This window comes from Pocillopora damicornis, chromosome 5 (assembly GCF_964200805.1).
Source record: "Pocillopora damicornis chromosome 5, jaPocDami1.2, whole genome shotgun sequence".
In the NCBI taxonomy this organism is placed as follows: Eukaryota; Metazoa; Cnidaria; class Anthozoa; order Scleractinia; family Pocilloporidae; genus Pocillopora; species Pocillopora damicornis.
This window is the reverse complement of record NC_142674.1, coordinates 6399369-6421991: the sequence shown is the minus strand read 5'-3', so window position 1 is coordinate 6421991 and position 22623 is coordinate 6399369. Positions and strand designations below refer to the sequence as shown.

The 22623-nt window shown below is 36.1% G+C and overlaps 1 protein-coding gene across 7 annotated transcripts; it reads right to left on the bottom strand.

Moving 5' to 3' along the window:
• Nucleotides 1–1416: 1416 nt before the first annotated feature.
• LOC113677207 (S-adenosylhomocysteine hydrolase-like protein 1) lies at nucleotides 1417–21837 on the bottom strand. Of its 7 annotated transcripts, XM_089207979.1 has the most exons (20): nucleotides 21653–21831; nucleotides 20976–21036; nucleotides 12886–12979; nucleotides 12455–12516; nucleotides 9937–10024; nucleotides 9130–9230; nucleotides 8685–8756; nucleotides 8286–8316; nucleotides 7969–8170; nucleotides 7609–7678; nucleotides 7439–7485; nucleotides 6922–6985; nucleotides 6546–6634; nucleotides 6107–6177; nucleotides 5649–5743; nucleotides 5273–5371; nucleotides 4216–4284; nucleotides 4038–4116; nucleotides 3711–3831; nucleotides 1417–2961 (listed from the first exon to the last, which is right to left on the bottom strand). In XM_089207979.1, the coding sequence occupies exons 3-20, from the start codon at nucleotides 12956–12958 to the stop codon at nucleotides 2955–2957; spliced, it is 1440 nt and encodes a 479-aa protein (XP_089064105.1). In that variant the 5' UTR covers nucleotides 12959–12979; nucleotides 20976–21036; nucleotides 21653–21831; the 3' UTR covers nucleotides 1417–2954. The 7 variants fall into 7 exon arrangements, with proteins under 7 accessions (XP_089064105.1, XP_027049777.2, XP_027049774.1 ...); XM_027193976.2 differs by lacking the exon at nucleotides 12886–12979 and having other exon boundaries at nucleotides 21653–21837; XM_027193973.2 differs by lacking the exons at nucleotides 20976–21036; nucleotides 21653–21831 and adding an exon at nucleotides 13059–13342.
• Nucleotides 21838–22623: the final 786 nt, after the last annotated feature.

The window sequence follows — 22623 nt, the reverse complement described above, 5'->3', positions numbered from 1 at the left end:
CTTCAATTGACTACTCAGTACAGGTGGAGAACAATTTAAACAGGCCAATGGGACTTCCTAAAGGGTTACCACAACCACTGAATAGAGATGAAAATGACTAATAAAGAGACAAAAATTTCAGGACTTTGAAAAACCAACTGCTTAATATGGTGTTGCTTAATACAGGTTCAACTGTTTTAATCATCATAATAAATTAGCAGTGGACATTCTGCAAGGTAGCTCCTCCTACCTAGAGGGAGGAAAACCAGAGGAACTGGAGAAAACCCACAGGGCATGGACAAGAACTAACATCGAACTCATCCCACATGTGACACCAGGCTCAGAAATTGAACAAGGGGCCACAACAGTGGGAGGCAAGCACCCTGACCACTATGTCATTCGTGTGTACCATTAATGTTACTGAGAAGTGGCTTGTGTGAGACATTTGTTGACTGAATCATCATCAAAATCTTGTCATGGTCACATTATCACAATCTAATGAGAAACTCATTTACCCTTTGACCCTAAGAGTGACTAACATCTAATTTCCTTGTATGATATCAACCCTAAATCTGACAAGGTCATGAAAATAAGCAAAATGATCACCATTTAAAGAAGCTCTTGATTGTTAAACAAATTCTCCTTCTCAGCACCTTAGGGAATGTGTAAAGAACAGTATAGAGAATATGCATACTGATGTTAGAGAGTAAAGGATCATGGGTATTTGTTAGTTGTTAAATCAGCATACCCCTGAATGCAAATTGAACCAGTGGATAGCAAACAATCTTGTTGTGTGATGGTTTGAAGTCACAGACTGACAACCTAAATGGAAATCTGACCATTATCATCATCAGACTTCAGTTAAGAATTTGTTAATGTGACAAGGACTCCAGATGCAACAAACCTAATGGTTGTCACATTTCACTGAGGCAGCAGAGCTTTTAACTTCCCTCCCTCATGCAAACAAAATTCAAAGTAAGGCCTGTTTAACTGGTACACTTGTCCCAAACAGGAGGCCAAAGGGTGATGGGAAAGTAATAGAGATTTTTGTACTCTAAATCACTAGCCATTTTAATCCTTGACACTTAACATCATAATGCATTATCTCCATACTGTTCTCTATACATTTCCTAAGGTGCTGACAAGGAGAATTTGTTTAACAATCAAGAGCTTCTTTAGTTGGTGACCATTTCCTATTTTCTCGTGACTTTATTGGCTGATTCAAAGGTGATCTTGTAAAGAAAAATTAGATTCTAATCACTTATATGGGTCGCAGAGTTAAAGACACCCAAAGGAAGCTCTGGACTTTATTACAGATAGCAGAAAGGAAAATTAAATGGAATCTACAGTAAAATATCTCTTTAGGAGTTTGATGTAAATCATTTCAGCAAAAATGCGTAGAAGTACATGTTAAGACATAAGATGTATCTTAACAGACATGGTGAAATGGCACAATTTTATTGAATGCCACCCACTTACATTGTCATCAACACGCTTACACTGATATCATACAACAGCTGAAGACATGGGAGTATGGGGTATAAAAACAAACCAAAAAAACCACAGATGACAGTACACGTGTGTTTAAATAACTTCTTCATCTGAGAAAATTTTTTAGCAAACTTATTATTTAATTGACTCGGTAAACAGGCAGCTTTTCCATTTATTTAATTATCGATGACATGCTTTGCACTTACTTTGGAAACCTGCTTAAAAATTATTAACCATTGCCTGGTTTAAGGACTCATTAATCATGATTAGGAAGTAATTATGTCTTTAATATATGGACATCTGGTTATTGCGAGAAATGATCCTCACTGTCTAGTGAGACCTATCTACCAACTGTTGCTTGGCAAAATACTCTGGTCACTGCCTCTTTAAAATTTTAAATAAATGTAAAGAAAACCTAACTTAAGTGGTATAATAAGGGAGTTTGAGCTGTTGCTATGGCAATGCCTAGACAGCTTTGCCAGCTCGAAAAAAGAAATAACATTATTTTAAAGAATTTTACAAGATGCTTAATGTGTCTCCTTTCTGTAACAGTGCTAAACATTCCATTAAGGTCTTAAAAATGTAAAGACAGCTTTGAGTTTATCACCAGGGTTTCTGTAAACAGAGTAACTACATTTCATAGCAATGGCTATGAAATGAACAAAGTTTTCAAATGGCTGTTCCAGTCATTGTTCTGCTCCTGAAATATTTCCTATTCTTTCATGACATTATTAGAGCTGTCACCTTAATTTACAGAACCCATTATGAGCACCAGAGGTACGAATAACAACTTCTCCTATTTTTTGCACTTTGTATCAACACCCTCTGTCAGGTTTAAGTAGCAATATTAAAACAACTCTCAAACAAACCAACTTCACTCAACAAACAGTTGGCAGATAGATCCTACACGATTACCATATTAGCAGCCATAAGCAACAAATTAACACCTCTCTTATACAAAATATAACTTCTTATGATTTATTGTGAACAAAATCAAGCCATGTGCACAACAGCCAATAGTTGGCTGTCTGTCTGACCAACCAAATTAATTTTTTCCTACATGTATGTGCATATGATGAGAATGTGACACAGCCCCACATGCATGAAGCTTTTATCCAGAAAAATACACAAGGCAAAATATCACATGCCTCTTTAAAAATGGTGTGCTATGAGGAGTGATCCATGAAAATGGAGAGAGTTTACCATTACATTATACAGGGCATTAGACAAACCTAAACAGTTTGTGCACAAGTTTTCAAAGGGTTAGGAAAGAGTGTTGTGATTTAGAAAGATCTATATTCCAAGAAACTCTACATATAGTTTTTCATTTTGAACTACAGCATTATTTGCAGAGCTAGGGCAGACTAGGGTTGGACCAAAAGTGGCAAAATACTGCTGTCTTTCATAAATAGCAATTTTTAAAAATGTTCACTGAATTTACAAGAAATTTAACCATGGCTGTTGTGGATTCCAGTTCCTGGCCATTAGTATCTGTAGAAAAATAATATTCTTGCTTAGAACAGAATTAACTTTAAGTTGTGAATGATAAGTCCAGACATCAATAAGATAATTATTAAGCTAATCCTTGTTGTAATTTCTCAAGGCCTTTTGCTGCTGGATTTACTTCAGAATAATAAGGAGAGATTGAGGAAAAAAATAGTCTTTGTATGGAAATTCCAAAAAAAAAAAAATCCTGTATTTATTTGACTCAGAGATAAGCTTTGAGGGGTGTGTGGCTTAAGCATCATGCTATGCTTCTTGAAACAATGAAGCAAAACAAAACTCTACTGCCTTGCTACTCAAGCTCAAGCTAATTTAAAAATGGAGAAAAAAAGAGGCAACAATTGATTGGTCAGTCATATTTCTTCCTGGAGAAGAAGTCCTGAGATGGATTGTTATTGGTAGAAGTGAGTTATCTCTCAACAACCTTAGGGAAAGTCTTTGCTCGTCCAACACAGAGCCCAGTGCACTGACCACTGAACTACTGGACAAAGCCGTGGCATTGGCGTGCCTGTGGTACAGTTGACCACGCATGTTAAAAGTAGCACCTTGTACAGTCGTATGGTCATACGATTGTACATCCAAATTTTTTCGGCTTGATGGCTTACCACTATTTTGTATAATTATGAGGCTACGCTCTGCAAGCTACGCTATCATCTCCTGAACAATTAGACTTCAAAATCAAATCTTTCTACCAAGGTCAAACCATTAACTGTCAAAGACAACATTCTCATTCCAACCTGTAATAATTGGGCTTGAAAGGACCATTCTTGTTGACTCCAAGATATTTTGCTTGTTCTTCTGTCAGCTCTGTCAAATGGCCATCAAATGTTGGCAAGTGCAACATTGCTACATACTCATCTGAAAGGCAGAAGATGGCAATAGAATTAACCTTTGTATAAATAATATTCCTAAATGATCATCTTGCATTTCTTGCCAGCTGTTCATGACAGTTTAGTGTTCCATCAAAAACCTGTCCTCTTCTCAATCATTTCCTTACTTCCCCCGACCTGTCTGTTTGATAGAGTGTGACAACTGTAAAAAAAACAGATACACTGGTCGCTTACCCATCTTCTTCGGCAGAAGATAGACATCATGTTTATATCTACCAGGAGGTGCCTTGAAAAGTTCAATTAATGCTATGGCCTGTGGGAGAAAAAAAAATTAAACATAACTTAGTACACACATCAAAGCTCGCATTGTTAAAATATTTTTCAAAGACATCAGACCAAACTCTGTTCTTACTTGTGTCGTTGATGTAATTGACACTACAAATGAAGGAACACTAGAGCAACTCAAATTGACGAGGCGACCCTGCAATAAACAAAATGAATACAGTCAATCTAATAACTGAGAGAAGATTGGTCACCTGATGGTTTTGTACAATATGTTAATTAATAAATGTGTTCCAGATTGAAGTAAGGAGTGCTGAGGCCACAAGAAAATTTAAAGAAAATAGTTACATCTATAAAAACATTACTAGTTACTGCATGTAACACTTAACACCCTATGGGGCGTGAAATTAACTTTTTTTCTGATAGCCACTTGGCTCCTAAATTCTTCAAAGTGGTAGCCAATTCAAAAAAAGTTGGTTGCCATTTGCAAAGACAAACAAAATCTTTCTTTACGCTGTCAGCGTTCTAGATAGACCCTCCAAAATTAATTTAACGTGCTGCAAAGTGGACACTAGGATGGATGATATACAACGTTCAGGCTCATCTAAATCCAAGATGGCGTCTAGTTATCGATTGAGATGCATGTGCTATGTTTTGGAAACAAACTTGGCGAGGAAGATTGCCGCGGATTTATCCTTGCAAATCTTTTTAATTCACTATATCTCTTGGTAAGGTTATGATGAAACGTTCTAGTCGCCAATTTGGCAACTTACTTTCAGGATTTGGTCGCCAAAGTGAAAAATTTAGTCGCATTGGCGCCTGTATTAGGCGCAATTTCACGCCCTGCCCTAACATAAGTATGTATCTTCTCTATGCTGTTTTTTATACATTCCTTAAGTCTTGAGAAGGAGAATTTGTTTAACAATCAAGGGCTTCTTTGGCTAGTGATAATTTTTTTCATTCTCGTCATCTTAAAGAGTGATTCAGAGGTGGGGAGAAATTAGATGTTAGTCACACTTAGAAGTCAAAGGGTTAAAGTCATTTCCTATTTCCATCATCTCAAGGTTTTTTTCTTTTATCGATTTTCAAGTAATGTGAAATGAAACCTTCATGATTATTAATTTCAGCAAAGAGAGGGAGGGAAGAATTAAAAAAGAAAATGAAAAAAAGACAGTTAGTTACAATACCTCTGCCAGCAACACAATTCTCTTGCCATCTGGCCAGATAATATGATCTACTTGGGTTCTGACCTTCTCCCACGTCAGATCAGAAGTTCTTAAGCTAGCCTGAAAACCAAGCCAGAAAAGTATTACTACATAGCTCTTACAGGAACCAAGCCATGCTGTGAGTTTAAACAATGAGATATCTTCCAGTTTGACACTGATAGGCACCAAATCCCTATTGTTTTTTTAATAGTCGTGACAAAAACCAGAGTGCATCATTGTAAAAGCTGACAATCACAAGGTTGCTAAATGGGGAGTTTGACAAAGTTGAGCTCAGAACCTTGTTTATTATTTTTCTTAGTATCTTGCAAATGTTAGTGAGTCAATCAGTTCATCTTACCACATCAATTTCTGTATTTGAATGCCCCATGTTGCAAACAATACAGCCATTCTTCATTCTGTCCAGATGATCTCTTGTAACAACATGCTTGTTGCCTGTCATGAGATGGAAAACAATGCAAAGAGAAAACTTGGATAAGCAAAGTTTGTTGACATTAAACCCCTCCATTTTAAACATACATTCTGCGTACAGGATAGCTGTTCCTCTTTTTTAAGCCCAGCACAGATTTCAAGTATTTGTTTGATATGTCATACATTGTAGCTGAGCCAAATTTGTGATACTTACAGATGCAGTTTATGAAATGGCAATTGAAAATTTAATTCTAGCAAACATTTCTGGCCACATGGGCCCCAAAGAGAAAGTAAGACATTGTTTTCAATTTCAAGCCTGATTATGATATCACATATCAACCTAGACATTCAAAAATTAAAAATGTTTAGGCTTTTCCCGTCAGATACCTGTGCAAGTGATAAGGATGTCAATATTCTTCACCACCATGTCAATCTTGACAACTCGGAATCCATCCATGCTTAACAAAATATTAAAAGAAGAAAAGTAATTTTAAAAATCAAGTATTTAAAACTTGGAAAAAGATGATTTTTGTCTTGTCACAAGCATGGGACAAAGCAAATATTTTGAGCCCCCATGAGGAATGGAACCTCAAACCTTTGGATTCAGTGCTTCAATGCTCTACCACTGAGCCACAGAGTGGCTATGTATGTATCTATGGTGAGCAAGGCCCATTACCAAGTTCAATTTATACAACATACACTACAGAACCAAGACCTTACACTTGTTTCAATCTCTGCCAGGCTTTCAATAAAGGTCTCTTGAAATCATTAATGCATGTACAGCCAGATGTGCATGGCAAACTGAGGATGAGAGAGATGAACCTACCACGCTTGCAGACCACAGATGGGATCAATTTCTGCAACATACACTACAGCACCAAGACCTTTGAGAGCTGAGCAGCAACCCTTACCAACCTGGTAAAACAAAAAGATCAGTCAGTTACCATCACAATGTACCACTTTTAAAAGTAAATTCATATCAACCCTAACAGCAGTATGCCTATTCTTGATACGATTCTTCACACATTTCCTAAGGTGCTGAGAGAGAAACTGTTTAACAATTAAGAGCTTCTTGAGTTTGTGATCATTTCTTTAGTCTTGTGACCTCAATGTGTAATTCAGGGGGATATTGTAAGGAAAAATCCAATACTAGTCACTCTTGGTGGCCTATGGGTTTAAGCAAAGCTCAACTTATCATTTACCTCACCATATCCACACACAAGAACCTGTTTGCCACCAAACATTACATCTGTGGTTCTCTTTAAACTACAAAAGAAAGAAAATTAATTCCAACTTCTTGGTTTCCTGGAGAAATAAAACCATAGTCTCTTCTTAAAAATTTCACATATAAATATTATGGTTTACAACGAGGTCCTATATACCAAAAATAATAATTACAATCATAATAACAGTAAGAAGAATAAAAGTTGCAAATATATAAATAAATAAATTATAATAGAAAATAACAAGATGAAGAAAAAATAAAATGCATAAAGCTAAAAGTTGAAAAATGTTAACTGTTACATATTTTAAATCATATTTAATCAAAATATATCTCTTAGAAACTCTCCATAAGTAAAGGTGGAGATATGAGAGGTAAAACGCTACTCAAAATAGCTTTAAATGTTTTTTTTTGCATGTCAGCTATCACAATGAAGAATGGTGCAAACACAATATATGTGTGAAATTCCTGTAAATATTTCTAAACAATATACTTACCTATCTAGGATTGATTCTCTACAGCAGTACATGTTGTCAAACTTCGTCTACAAATACAAAATTTATCAAGGTCCTTGAGTCAGTCCTCTTCACAATTTTTATCTAATAATGCCAAATGGAGATAATTTTTGTCAATTTGTATTCAAGTCTGAAGTTACAACAACACTTACTTTGGTGACTGAGTCATTAACATTCATTGCCGCCACTGTTAGCTTTCCTTGCTTGGAAAGCTGGTACAACCTTCAATGAATTAAAACAAATGTTAGGGTGTTAAGCGTTAACCCTTTGACTCCCAGTGGTGATTAACATGTAACCTCTCCTGATATTACTCATACATTAATCACAAAAGGGTAATGAGAATACTCAATATTATCAGGTCAAAGTCGTTATCTCGATCTAACACCAAATTCCCCTCACTAATTTACTAGGAAATGTGTAGCAGCTAGAGGGAAGAATTAAAAATTAGATCCTGGGAGTTAAAGTGTTAAGGGTGAAAGGTTAAAGGTAAGAGGTTAATCATCAAATCTAACCTGTGAACCCCAGTAACACTCTCTTCCACTACTCCACGCAGGGTGTTAAAAGTGCCATTGAATTTCTTGTACAAAAGATGAGTTGCATCACCGCCATCATCCAGTACCATGTTTGGTTGCCATTTGTCAGCCGTGATACACTGCTCGATGCACCACCAAAAATCTTCCTCAGATTCTCCCTTCCAGGCAAAGATGGCGTAACCTAGTAAACCACACAACGAAAAATTTACTTCAGGCAAGGAAGTAAAGAAGTTGCATGTACTTCACAGATTTTAGAGCAAATATCCAGAAGTTAATGAGCAAGATAACCAGCTAACCTGCTTCAGCCAAGGCTGCAGCAACCTCATTCTGTTGGAAATTAAAAAAAATCAATTCAATGACATGAGGAAAACTCACCAACCTACAGACAGTATACAAGTTAAAACCAATCCAGCATATTCTTCTAGAGAAACTCTTGTGACAGAACTATGAGAGTAAATAATTTAACCCATTCACTCCCTGATCTAACTGTCAATTCTCCCTTCTAGCTGCTATACATTCCCTTGTAAAATAGTTATGGGAATTTGGTGTTAAATCAAGATAACAACTTCTACCTGATAAGTTTGAGTATTATAATTGCCTGTTTGTGGAATAATGTATGGATATCGTTGGAAGATGTTTCATGTTGATCACTTCTGGGAGTTAGAGGGTTACAATTTTACACTTTTCAAACTAACCTGTGTGGAGTAAATGTTACATGCACACCAGCGAACCTGGGCACCAAGGGCAGTCAGGGTTTCTATCAAAACCTGAATTGTTACAAATATGAAATAGCATTAATACATTAAATCATAAAGAATGTATTGACATATAGAACCAGGAAGTTGGCAACTAATTATCTATCCACAATCCTTGGAGATTTTATTTCCTCAAGTCACTTAAATGCTGAACTTTACAAAAGTAGTTCCAAAGGTCTTCACTGCATAGAAAAATATAATTTTTAAAAAAAAACTTTCTTCAAACTATTATCAACTCTTAGACTTAAAAAAGATTGAAAATCACTTAGCTTCAAAATGAAACATCATATAACACAAAACCTAATTCCAACAGGTTGATTTTTAAATTTAACTATGAAATTCTGCACATCTCCATGGGAAAAGTCATCAAAAGTTGTTTACTTACTGCGGCCTGCGCAGTCACATGTGTGCAACCAACAATTTTAGCTCCATCTAGTGGCTTGTCTGTGCAATTCCGTTTTCTCAGGAGCATAAGACCTGGCATTTCTGTTTGGGAAATAAGTATAAGACAGGTGAATATTCAACTTATTTACTTGTGATCACTCTAAATAAGGTTAATAATTTTTTTCATAATAGACTTGAATGTATTGCTGGACAAGAACTATTTTAAATGGACCCCCTTAATTGTGTTTCAAATCAAAAATATCACAGTCCTAACGAGAAAAAGAAAAACAATTTCTTGTGAAAGAAATGGTATACTCCTTTATTTTCACCATCATAGGCACTTTGACCAAAATTTGTACCAAGTTCTGTTTAACTTCAAATATATTAAATGGGATTTTCATCTTTACAGATAAGATCTGTTTCAATACAAAATATTTCAGGAACCTCTCTTTCAAATTTAAGATGATTTTCAGATTGAGGATCAAAATCAAATTAAAATCTGACAGGTAACTTTCACATGTTTAAGTTCTGTAGGATCTTAAAATCTAACACTGTAAACAAAAAGAAAAAGCTCAAAACAAAGATTATGTCAAATTGAAGAAAATCCTCTTGTGCTGGTAAATTGAGACAGTGTAATATTCATTACTTAATGCACATGTGGGAAAACAGCCATTTCAATAAAGGCAGACTTCAGCACTAGAATAAACAATATGTTACATATTAAGTTATTAAAGGGTATACTGGATTGGGTTGGAGTATTAAAAGACAGTGAACAAGTCCCTCTATCACAACATAAATTTCTGCTTGCCTTGTTCAGCGATTTCAATTTCCCTGCGACCAAAGTCAGCCAGCTTAATATTCTTAACGCAAAAATCAGATCCACCGCTGCTGTTTTTCTGCACATAGAAAATGGATGTATCATACTCTAGCCTCTATATTGCTTCAACTGTTACTAGAGTCACTAACCCCTATCACTCCCAAGATCTTATCAGTAATTCTCCTTAGAGTCTGCCATACAATTGTTTACGTGTTGGTCCAGAGACTTAGGTATTAGATCACCTTATAATCCCCTAATTGAAATTTTTCTTCATTCCCATCAGTTGTCGACTTGATAATGTATTGATATGGTAAGGAGAAATTTTGACTTGTGCACTCATGAAAAACAAAGGGTTAACTATCTGAAAAGATCAACATGAATTTTCCCCTTGCAATTTTAAGATAATCAACTGGAAACAAGAGATGAGAAAAGGCAAACTTTACAGCAGAAGGTTTCATCTTGATACAACACCAAATTCTCATGTCTTCTCTAAAAGGTAATGTATGGCCATTGGTGAAGAGAATTACCATTCAATTCTTGAGAGTTCACAAGTGAAATAAATTGAACGGTCACAATATGAGAAATGAACAATGATTCTGGATGCACACAATTTTGTCACTTACTACTTTGGATCAAAGAAAAAAAACAACAAAAGGTCTAAATGGAATTCATGGCTTGTTTACTACAATTGAAGTTGGCAGTTTGGTACAGGTGACCCTAGCAACAATAGAAATAATATGAAACAAACTGTTACATTATTTTTCCTCTGTGAACATGTCTGTGAAAGATGCATGTACTTGTAACAGTTTACATTTAATAAGAGAAAAGTTACCAGAAATGTCCAAAGCAAAATGAAATAAACTGAAGAAATAAAATGATAGCATGACGACATAATGATGAAAATAAAATGAAAGTATGAAGAAAGGTGGCTTAGAAGCACAGCAATAAAGCAACAGCGCAAACAAAATTAACAGAGACAAACAATTAACCTTTTCATTTATCTACAAAATTGTGATGATTAAAAATATTTTCCACTGCACTGAGGCTCAGGTTTGATTCTTGTACTGATACTGGTCAATTTTTTGCTTAAAAAAAATAAAAACCTTTTTTTGGTCTGAAATGTTAGTCTGCAATTCTATTACTTGAATCTCCTCCTTAAGAACAAAATGTTTTAAGTGCAATTTTTTTCCTTGGTATGTCTTACTAATTTTGCAAGAGAAAACTTAGATTCAACGTAAGAAATGAGATGCTCATTAACTAAGGGGAATTTTAAAGAAAAGAAACCTGACTGTACAATAAGAAACAGTTCCCATCCAGTATGTTTCACCTGGCTAAGGATTAGGGAGTAATCCTTAATAATTAACAACAAGATTTGTTCTCATTTTCACAGTTCTGTACTATATTTATATGAACAAGTATATTTTAAGTTGCCTCAAAACTATTTTGGGTTGGTAAAAGCTGACTATATTTGTATATTGCGATAATCTAGAAACTGCTCTTAAAATGTGTCGCAGCCCAAAAAATAAATACTAGTATTTATTTTGTTTGTACAGCCAACCATGAAATTTCTCCATGTACATCTGTGGTGTACAATAATTCCAAAATGCAGATGTGCCTCAGTGGAAGAAAACCTCTAAGCCCATTTTAAGTTAAATGCTATAGAAGAAAATATCTTTGAAACAAACAGCCAATCTCTACACAATTAACAAATGAATACAGAACCAAATTCCAATAGATGCTGACTATATTATCATACACTCTACAAAAGCCAATATAGTTAAGCTGAGTCACATAGTACTGCTTTCATTGCATCTACGCATACAACCTTCAAAAACAAACACTATCAATAAAAGAAATAACAATCCGATGGTCCAAAAAGGTTTAAAAATATTGAAATTTTGTTTGGAAACCGGTCGATTCGTTTAAAGAACGCTCATTACGTAAGCATATGACGTCATGTTTGGCTAATCGGTTGCACTTCACTAACTTTACGAGTCTTTGAACAAATTGCAAGGTCCATATCGTCTGGATATGTTTTCCTCAACGAAAGTGTTTTGGTTTAAAACCACAGAAACTAAGACAAGTAATTTGTACTGTTTCTATCTACGGGAGACTCCCGCCGATTTTTTTATTATTTATTTTTTATTTTTTATTCTAGCTATCGATCGACCGGGTGGTTGGAGTTCATTTATATATTTATTTTTTTTAGTTAAATTTACGCTCGCTGCTTTCAGTCTTAATTGCCGCACACTGCTTCTGCTGATTTTCATGCGAAGTAAATCTTCACAAAAAATTCCACATAAGCTAAGAATTCCCTACACTGTCGATCCAACATTCGATCAATCGAATCAAAACACCCGGTAAGCTCTGCCTATTCAACTCTGAGCAAAGTTTTTTATGCATATGTTATTAGCTAGCATTCAGGCTATTAGCAGTGGAAATTGAAGGCGAAGAAACAGGCAAAGAGTTTGTAAATAAAGTGCTTTTGTTATAAATTTCAAGAACATACCTGAGATCTTTCCCTAGGAGATACATCGTCTTCATCTGATGAATAACTGTCCGAGTAGCTAGCTGCAAGAAGGCGAATATTGTAGTTTTAATGACATGAACTGCTGCTTGCAGATAAGCCGTAGGCATAAGTTATAAAAAAATAAAATTGCTTAAGATTCAACTTGTAATGTATAGGAAAGTTAAGAGGAAACCTAAAAATCACAACTTCTGTAAGATAAAGATTTTTAGTACTGTATCAATACGATTACAATTTGAAATTTAAATAAAGAGCGGCTGATCACATCCCAAAGCACGAAGACGAATGAACTGTTAAGAAATACACACTCTTGTACGAGAAATCACGAAGTATAGATTTCTCAGACGAAAGAGAGAAGAATCAGAATGCGCCAAAAAATTATTAAAAAAGAGAAGAATACATGCTCGCTTCACCTGAGCTTCCATAACTGTCTGTGGAAGACACCGAAATTGAACGCCTTCGAAGGCGAGGGGGTCGCCTCGACATGCTTTCAGAGAAGGTTAAACCCTAAAGCGAAAAACGCACCAACTGTCAACGATACATGTCACAAGGCATCGAAAAATATGCCAAACACGAGTGAAAAAACCTCTAGTGCCTTGAGATGAGGTGGTCTTTGCGCAGCAGCCGGAGACTTGTGTACGCGATGATCGCCTTCCGAAGCCGCCATGTTATGATAGTAGCAAATGGCCTACATAGAGGCGTGGAGTCGAGGCGACCAATCGAACAAAAGCGCCGATGTGGAAAAGGGAAAAAATCACTTCCCTCCTCCTAAAAAAAACTTCCCTATATCATCTTGACGTAAAAGTAGACGTCCTGAAAATGTTGATAAGGCACTCATGAACTCTTTGGGAGGTAAAAATAAATCAAACTACAGAATCTACGTTCAATATATTTATTTAATGTACGTATCTCGTACTCGTCGTTGACGCCAAAAAGTTTTTTTTTTTTTTTTTTTAATTTCGGTCGAGTGTGTGGTGTCTGCTGTGTGCTAGAATGACGCACGTGAAGCTAATGATCTGAAGCATATTTGAAGCACGTGTTGAAACTAAATGTTTCCGCTATTTCGAGCTCTGATTATAGGATGAAAATTCAACTTTCTTCTTATTCTTTCAAATAATCTCGATCAGGCGATTCTTCTCAAATGGAAACAATTTTTTAGGCAAAAGAACAATATCGAACAATCTGTGCGTCATTTAAAAAAAGGAAAAGTGTACAGCACAACAATAAACCTAGGATCATAAGAATTCTTTTAAAGGAGATAATTATATCCTTGCGCCTAGTTATCAATGAAAAATACCGAAAAGAATAGACAACGCAATATTGTTAATAACAACGGAGTGAATTTTGAGCACGCTCTTCAGAATGGAAATTGTTTAATTTCTGGGTTCGCCGGACAGGTGACAACGGAGGATTTGAACAAGCTAAAAAGGATATCCTCAATCTTGAATTTGAGATTTGGAAATTTCAGTTAACTTCCCCTTGATGCAATGATCGTCAAGCTTTGAACAAAGGTTCAATGTAGGAACAGAAAATTTACGGACGCCGATGTCCCATTTATATTGATGAGCAAGAAAACAATATGGCTGATTCCACAATTTTTTAATTTCTTTTTTGTCAGGTTTCATTGAAAAATTTAATTTGCTATGCACAGCACATGGAAATTAAAACCAGCAGAGTTTTTTTCAAAATGAAGGAAGACCTCATGTTTGACGTCTGATGACGTCAGACTATGAACATGTGGGCATGCACGTATGTTAAAAGAAAAGTTTTCAAATTCTCAGTAGTCTTGCGAGCTTGAATAATATTTACCTATAAAAAGCTCTGGATTAAAGAGTGATCCGCACACAGGTGCTGGTTTTAAAGGCTTTGAAGCCAAAATATGAATTTCAATTTTAGCGCAGACCATTAGGTGTTCAATTGAAGAGTGACGGTCAGTTGATACTTTTTTCCTCCATTCTTTAAATGTATTGATTTTGTAAAGAGAAAGGCTTTAATGGTCACTCCTAGAGTGAAATAATTAGTTTTTTGGCTGAAACAACCGTGACTGCACATAACGCAAAAGAATTTTGAAAGATTATCAAGTAGAGCGCGCACATAAAATTTGACGCTGGTATAAATGTCCTTTGTAACTGAAAGCGTAATTATTTTTCAGATACCAAGATAGGAAGGGTTTTATTTCCGCGAGTACAAACCCGATGAAAAATTTACTTTGAAGAATCAGTTTGAAGGAGCGATATTAATAAGGAATATTTCTACTTCGACCCAGATTCTTCTTTTAGCGATAAAGTCTGTTAGCTGAAGTACACCGTGTTACGAAAAATCATAACAGAAAGATCGAGGTCCTCGCTTAGTCGATAGGAATTTTGTACAGCTGCAATCATATGCTTTGGCTTCTCATGGATTTTGCCATTATACAGTTCTGCCATAGCTGCGTAATTATATTCTTATCATCGAGACAATTCCAGAACGAAAAGTAGTGGATGAAAATTACATTCTTACCTGACGTCTGAGCACACGAAAGAAATCGGATCATTTTTGGCCGGAGACACAGATTTTTGTTCATATTTGCGATTTGGCTGGTACTTTAAATCAGTTTCAGATGGCGTTACAAAGCAGTCATCGAGGGCAAAATTATAGCTTTGAAAGACCTTTGTATACACGGTAATACACTACATGTATATTTGAATTAAAAAGTGAAATATTTCAGTTTTCTGACAGTCGTCACAGACTTTAAAAAGCGCTTCCATGTGCATAAAAATAAGCGACAAAAATAGCAAAGTTATTTCCCCTCATACTATCAAATTATTAGCTTTTTCATTATGTCTTAAAGGTTCACCCACAAACCGGATGCCTGCCTTGATTAGATAGGAACATATATATATATATATATATATATAAATATTATGAGAGGAAAAAAGGACGTAACTACATTTCCCGACAAGCCTGTTTCGTGAATCGCTTCACTCTTCAGGGGTTTTAAAACCCCTGAAGAGTGAAGCGATTCACGAAACAGGCTTGTCGGGAAATGTAGTTACGTCCTTTTTTCCTCTCATAATATTTATTCTGCTCTGCTTCAACGTATTGAGCACTGTTCCACGCGAAAATCGACTTGCAGACTTCCTATATATATATCAGACCAGACACGGGGGTGGGGAAAGGAGGGGGATCACCCTACCCTATTACCAAGCTCCAGGGGATCCACCCGCCGTCTTGAAGCATGCAGCCGCTATTTTAGTTTCAACCGTAATATAATCAAAAAATGCTGAAGTACTCCACTCCTAGAGATGACCACCGAGCAGTTTCTCCTTCAAATATCAATATCTGATTACACAGGCAGGTAAATATATATATTTAGTATAATTGCTGCGGTGATTATAGAGATGCACACGCCCTGATTGGTTGAGGATTCAGTCATACCTGGCTATAATCGCCTCGCACGAGATAATTATAGCAGGGGCGCTGAATTTAAAAAATGACTGCCTCGCGTTTTGTCAATATTTCCGCTAAAGTGATGAACGCGATAAAAGAAAAATTCAATTGCGTCGAGCACAAAAGATGCTACTGAGTCTGGCGAAGCATTTTTTACAAGGAAGATATGAAGTTTTTGCTGATTGAATAGAGTAATCAATGCAATTGCAACAAAAAATGCGCAATGCTCTTTTTATTTACAGAATTAACAACATACACTCGGAAGATCATTATACTTATGCAATTAATCGCTTTCGGCGTATAATTTTTAAACATTTCTTAAGAGTGGAAGGGGCTTATAGATAGAGCCTACAACAGCATACCTGATATTATATGCGTTATTAGTTCAAAAGAGCTATCAAACTTTCTGACGTCAGCTTATCAGTGCAATACAACACGGCATTAAACATAGCGCAGGGCCAAACATCGGTCGCTGGAGGTAAAATACAAATCTACTGTGCTGACGTCATGATCAAAGTTCGTCAACTTGCGAATGCCCTTGACTCCTCTGTCTGATAAATCACGTGATGCAACACTCGATATGATCACGTGATACAGCAAAACAGGCTACCTCATGCTAAATCATCATACAGACAATTGGCATCCGCAAATCATATGGCTAAGAAAAATACTTAATAACTAGGAAATATAACGAAAATCAAGCTGCATGAGCGCATATTTAACCAGTTTATTTGAGTTTCATTTGCTTCCTTCTATTTTGAAACGAAATTCGTCTCAGATTTCGAGTTCTTCTCGAAGTGCTTGATCGAATATACTCAAGTAACCCTTTTGGTTACGCAACAAAAAACCACTAAAGCATATCAAAAAAGCTAATAAATCAATGGATGCAGTGGACTTTGGAAGCTCTTAAAGCTTGCTATACAATAGGCGCGACCCCAACGAAGAAGAAATTGATAAACAACTTTATCAAGAATGTCTGGAATTCATCATTTAAAATGTGCACCTTCCTTATGGTGGGAAAAAGAGATGTGCACCCGGATCAGAAAAGTAGCTTCCTTTTGGGAGCTTACACCCTTCTCCAATAACAAAATATTGATCCAATCTTACTGAGCTTAATCGATTCAAATTGTTGCCAAACGTATCTCGATGAATTCCAACTGAGAGATTCTGGCGCTCAATCCTTTACGCCCTAACATCAGTGCGCATGTTCTCTATGCTGTTTCCTATGGTGCTGACATAGAGAATTTGGTTACAGTTAAGATCGAGCTCCTTTAGTTATGATCATTTCCATTATTCTCATGACCTTAACATTTGATTCACCCGTGATACTGTAAGGAAAATAAGCTGTTAGCCACTCTAAGTGGGTTGCAGAAAGCACGAGTTTAAAAAACATCACTGAAAATTACAGACGAAAGATTTGTGTTTTAATTGACTTATAATTGACTATTAGATCATATGAAATAACTGATATACTACCAGAGCTCGGATTGGTCGAAACCCGACCATTTATTGCACCGGTAAACACTTAAATTTTTTGTAGTTTATTCAGTTAATAAAAGTAATAGACTGCGCGTTCTATCGGTTTTCCGGCATAATAACCCACGCGGGATATTGGGAGAGCACAAGAACAGTTTGTTAATCACGAGCCAGAGGCGAGTACATCTATAATCTTTTCTCGTGCTCTCCAATATCCCGCGTGGGTTATTACACCGGTAAACCGATAAATTAAAAGAGCTCGAGATTTCTTTCGCGTGTTAATTGAAGATGGTGAGGCCTGAATCTAATTGCTTCGGCACAAATCTCCTTGACGTTAAACACTTAACACTGAACAAGACTGGCTCAAGTTATTATTTAATCTTTCTTACAATCACACTTCTTCAGGCTACTAATTTTACTAGCTATTTATCAGGGGATGAATAGCGAGAAATGAACCTAAGCGGATTGCAGCATATTTGATAGAAAGTTTGAATATTTATACTAATAGTGGATGGATACCTTGTATCAGGAAAAAAGTCAGAACTTAATTACAAGATATATACAATCTCTGGGTTGATACCAAGACTCCAGTTTCTATATTCAATGTCTGAATAAATACTCGTTTCGGTTGGAATTCATATTTGCTACAGTATAGGATACACTTTTAAAGAAACTAGCGAGGTGAGATTTTCTAATTTTTTGGCCAAAAAAAAGGTAGAATTTAAAGATGAGAAAGCAAAAACGTGAGAGCTTCCTAGTTATGTCAATGATTTTGTTTAACGATAACAATAATATACATAGTAAGGAAAAAAAAAAAAGGACAATGATACAAAAGCGCATCAAATATATACACGAAAAGAAAAACTTACGTCGTATTGCACTAAGTGCAAATGTCGCCAGCAGAAATATAGCCTTACCCCTCCCCACACACGAAAACAACATTGATTTCATACTTCATGTCACCACCTTCGATGCGTTTTGTAAGGAAGGAAATAAAACTGATCAGCGAAAATAAATCTACGAATCACAAACTGAGGATTATTAAACTAGCGCTTCTGTTGTCAACGTTTCAATAGCAATATTTAGTTTCCATTTTTCACCTGAGTAGTTTTTCAAATTATAATATCTTCGTTTTATTTGCGTTTCGACAGTCAATCATATTGATCTAGAGACAACTTTAAAACGTAAGTTAGACGTACCCTTAAAATACCATTTCAATACCGTATTATCTTCTAGATTTATCTAAAAACGAAGGAGTGATTTTGGAGTCTGTGTGGAAGAGATCCAACTTCTCCTTGAGGGGTACTTCGATCAGTATCACCTCAGGAAGAAGAAGGAAAAACAACCAGAAATTGAATAATTTTGACTGAATACTCTTTACGTTTTGTCAAAGCTGAGGAAAATTGGCGTTTCGATTCTACTTCTATCTAAACCGGAAATCAATCAATGGATTGTGGTCTGTCTTTTGTCTAGCTGTCGATCGTCGCAATTTATTACAGAAGCTTTTTCCACGACCTTTCGCACGCGGGTCACAACAATTTGACAGTTCTATGCGTTCAGTCATGACGAGAAAAAAGAGACAGGAAGGTGTACAAAGTATATTTAAAGAGTTATCTCAAAAAATAAAGAAATAAAAAAAACGCTGTCTATGTTCCACGCAAATAGAGTGACGCACATGTGATACAGCATGATTTGATAATAACGTCATTTACTGTATTGTACGAGGAGATTACATAACGCCGAAACTATTTCTATCCGACTCATGTTAGGTGCAGCATTTACCCGCCTGTATGTCGGGTAGGATCGCAGCTTCAAAGCGCAAATTTTCCTTTACCATAATTTTTGTTGTATTTCTAAAGGCGTTTATCAGAATTCTTCTATATGCACGTGTTACATAACAGAAATACCGCAAAGGTCATTGGTAGTTAATTGCTCACAAGAGGTTCAAGGACATGAGTATGGCATAAGACCTCGTGTCACTATCACAGATTCCCCACGTGTGGAGCACATATGACGCGTGACACAAGCGTTCTATTTTAAGTCACGCTTTCAATGATCATTTTTAATTAACGTTTTTTTATGGGAACATAAAAGTAACAAATATAAACAAATGTAACTAAATATAAAAAGTTACTTTCTCTCATAAACACTCGCATTAAAAATCTAAACTTGTTGAAATTCTTTTCAAAGGCGAGAGTCGCACAAAGGTTGTTACAGACGAACCTGTGGCTCAACATGACATTGTATGTCACGCTATGCAACATAGACATCGGTTCGTGAAATCTTTGTCAAAATTTGAGAAAATAAACCTTTCCGAATTGAGAGGAGTATTTCCTCAGGCTGTAAGATTAATTTTGTGCCCCCCTATAAGTGTTACTTTGTTTCACACAGTACGATCAATCCTTAATAAATTGTCACGTAACCGTTACGTGAACAACTTAGACTTCCATATGTGAACAGAAAATGCATTTGTGACCGTTTAAAATGGGGATGTGATTTAAAAAGAAACGCTAACGTGATAAGTCATTCTCTCTCTAAGAAATTTTTAGAGACAAGTGCGATCGGAAAAAAAAAATCGCCGCGTGAGTTTTCCAGTTCGCAACAAGCAGTTTTAAATACGCGATCATTACATGAGAATTTCATGATGCCGAGATCATGGATGAAGCGTATTTTTCGAGCGTTTCAGATCGGTAATATTCTGATGATATTCAACTAAATTTTTCTAGAATAAAATATAAGCACGTCACTGCGGTATACCATGACGAATATACGACAGAAAATCCAGCAGAGTACACGGTAAATACGAAAAACAAACTACAGCAATATATGCAACATGTAAACGATTGAAGGAAGCCTAATATATGGAATGGAAGAAAGCTGTCGGCCATAACAGAGTAGCCTTATATTTTTAATGATGTATTTAACACTCTTTAAAATTGCATGGCTCACTACGTAAGCTCGCTACTTCAGCTACTACATGGAAAATTATCGCGAAAATTCCATTTTGGAGTTCCATCATCTGCAATTTCATGACTGATGATATTATTTAAACAGAAAATCTGCCATAATTTACCACCATCCCTCTTTGTTTGCTGAGTTAAATAGGATTTCTGCCTCCTGAAAATTCTAGAATCTACAGGTCGTTTGCTGCGAGACAATAAAGAGTTATGGAAAGTCACGCAATATACTCCTTGTATTTGCATAACGATGTGTACAAATATTTCTAAAAGTGAATTGAGGAGAAAGAAAGCCTCTCAACATAGTTTAAATAAAGAGCGCTTCTTATCTTTTACATTCACGATATCTAGATAAATTCACTGAGGTGTGGAACACATTGGGTTGAAATAATTCATCACCCGAAATGTGGTCTGTGGTATTAATTCCAACATAAAAACGCGGTTGATGTTTAAAGAAAAATAATAATAAAAGAAAAAAAAATCGTAGAAAAGGAATAGCAAGGTTAGATAATTTAAGGATAGAAAATCATCAAGCAATAAACGGCATTACACGTTAGGACCTCGACGGTGACTTCGGAGTACGAATACAATTGTCTAGAATGTTAATCGTGGTCGGGAGTGAATCGTCATTACATACAAACCTGAACTGTCTATCGAGCTGCTCCGGGATATCGATCTGTAAGAATTCTGCTTGCGGACGTACTAAAAACAAAAGCGAACAAAACCATTACCATCGTACGAAAGTCTTACTTGAAAAACAGGAACGAACTGGGTGATTAAAATCTTCATTTGTATCATTGTTGTTGAAGCTGTTCGTGACATGACATATAGATTCTCGCCGTTGGGCACTCTCTCTCAATATGTCATGTTCATTTTGTCTTGACCTATAACTATTTCCTAGTTCGCTCACTTTCGAAAAGCTAATCTTAACTGTGACTTAGCAGAAAAACTTTAAGTAATTTTAACCAGCAATTTTAACAATGACGGCGGACACATTTAACATTGTTTAAACAGGTATATAAAACGCCTATGAGATATTTCTTAGCTAAGAGTCAAGAAAATTATAAACATCAGACGATGTAATTAAGAGAAGGCTCGAAAGCCTAACGAACAGCGAAGGCACGAGGAGCCCCTTCAATTTGCCAATTTGAAGGCGAGTAAAAAGGACCGTCGTGAAATGAAACGCTGCGGTTTAAAATCGTTGCTGTCTCACTCCCGATCTGAAAGTTGCGTGAGCCGACCTTGAAATATCATCATCGCATCATTTCCACCTTTCGCCGGATGCCAGTAGAATTACAATAAAAAACATTTCACTTACTCTTTTATTTTCATCCGGTTCAGGTTTGTTGGCCTTGGCTGAGTACGACTGAATGGCCACCGAGTTTTTCCGATTCCACATCGACATCTTTAATGAAATAATCCAAATCTTTAACAAAGGTCGCGTCGGAGCCCAACCGGCATCATGTATATTTCATAACTGTTTGGAGTTCAGTTTCCTTTTATAATGCATTATAATGGTTTACCAACCAGCTTCTGTATTGTCTCATGACGTTGACGTTGCCGTGACAACCTGGGCTGGTATTGGACAGAGGCGTAAGGCAGAGAGTTATATATTGTGAGCATACAACAATTGAAAAATCCAATATTAAAAGAGGCTTTTAATCATAAACAGTGTGTTTCAACCTGTATGTGTGTGTGATGTATTGTTTATTTGAGTGATAACATTCTCGACACGGTCGAATAAGTTGCCAAAGGACTGGATTACGTGGAACGAAAGTTTGGGTTTCCTTCCGGCCGTTTCAGAACTTCGTTTTCACGACAGTTTCAAACTTAAGTTTACAGGGTTGCTTTTTAAATCACAAAGTCTGAAATAAACGGTGCTAGTATCAGAAAGATTGCCTCTTCATCTTCAAGATAAAATATCTTGCACTTTGGAGTCATAAAATCAGACTTTCTTCAGGCATCAGTAGATATGAACAAGGGACATTGTTTTGAGGTTAAGAAATGGATTTCTAAGAGATCATGATTGATAATCCCCTGAGTGTCAGAATTTCTTTGGGAAACTGTAGAGATGTTAAAAAAAATTCGTGCAGAACACAGCCAATAAAAAAGGTGATATGTTGTGTGTTTCCAGCAGTTAAGTGCTGGTAGCAAAAAAATTCACTTCAAAATGAACTAATTAACTAATATCAGTAACTTTTAACCACGACTCCTTAAAAGAAGAATTACTTGTATCAACATCGTTGACGACCTCAATGGTATTTTTCTTCAGCAACCACAAAGACATAA

What these genes read in the sequence shown, in the direction of transcription:
- LOC113677207 (XM_027193973.2), bottom strand. Translation starts at nt 13,139, where the DNA reads ATGGCGGCTTCGGAAGGCGATCATCGCGTACACAAGTCTCCGGCTGCT. An exon ending in AGACAGTTATGGAAGCTCAG is followed by an intron (nt 12,517 to 12,885) that starts GTGAAGCGAGCA and finishes GCCTTCTTGCAG; the next exon opens with CTAGCTACTCGGACAGTTAT. An exon ending in TGCAGCCTTGGCTGAAGCAG is followed by an intron (nt 8,171 to 8,285) that starts GTTAGCTGGTTA and finishes GTGGTTTACTAG; the next exon opens with GTTACGCCATCTTTGCCTGG.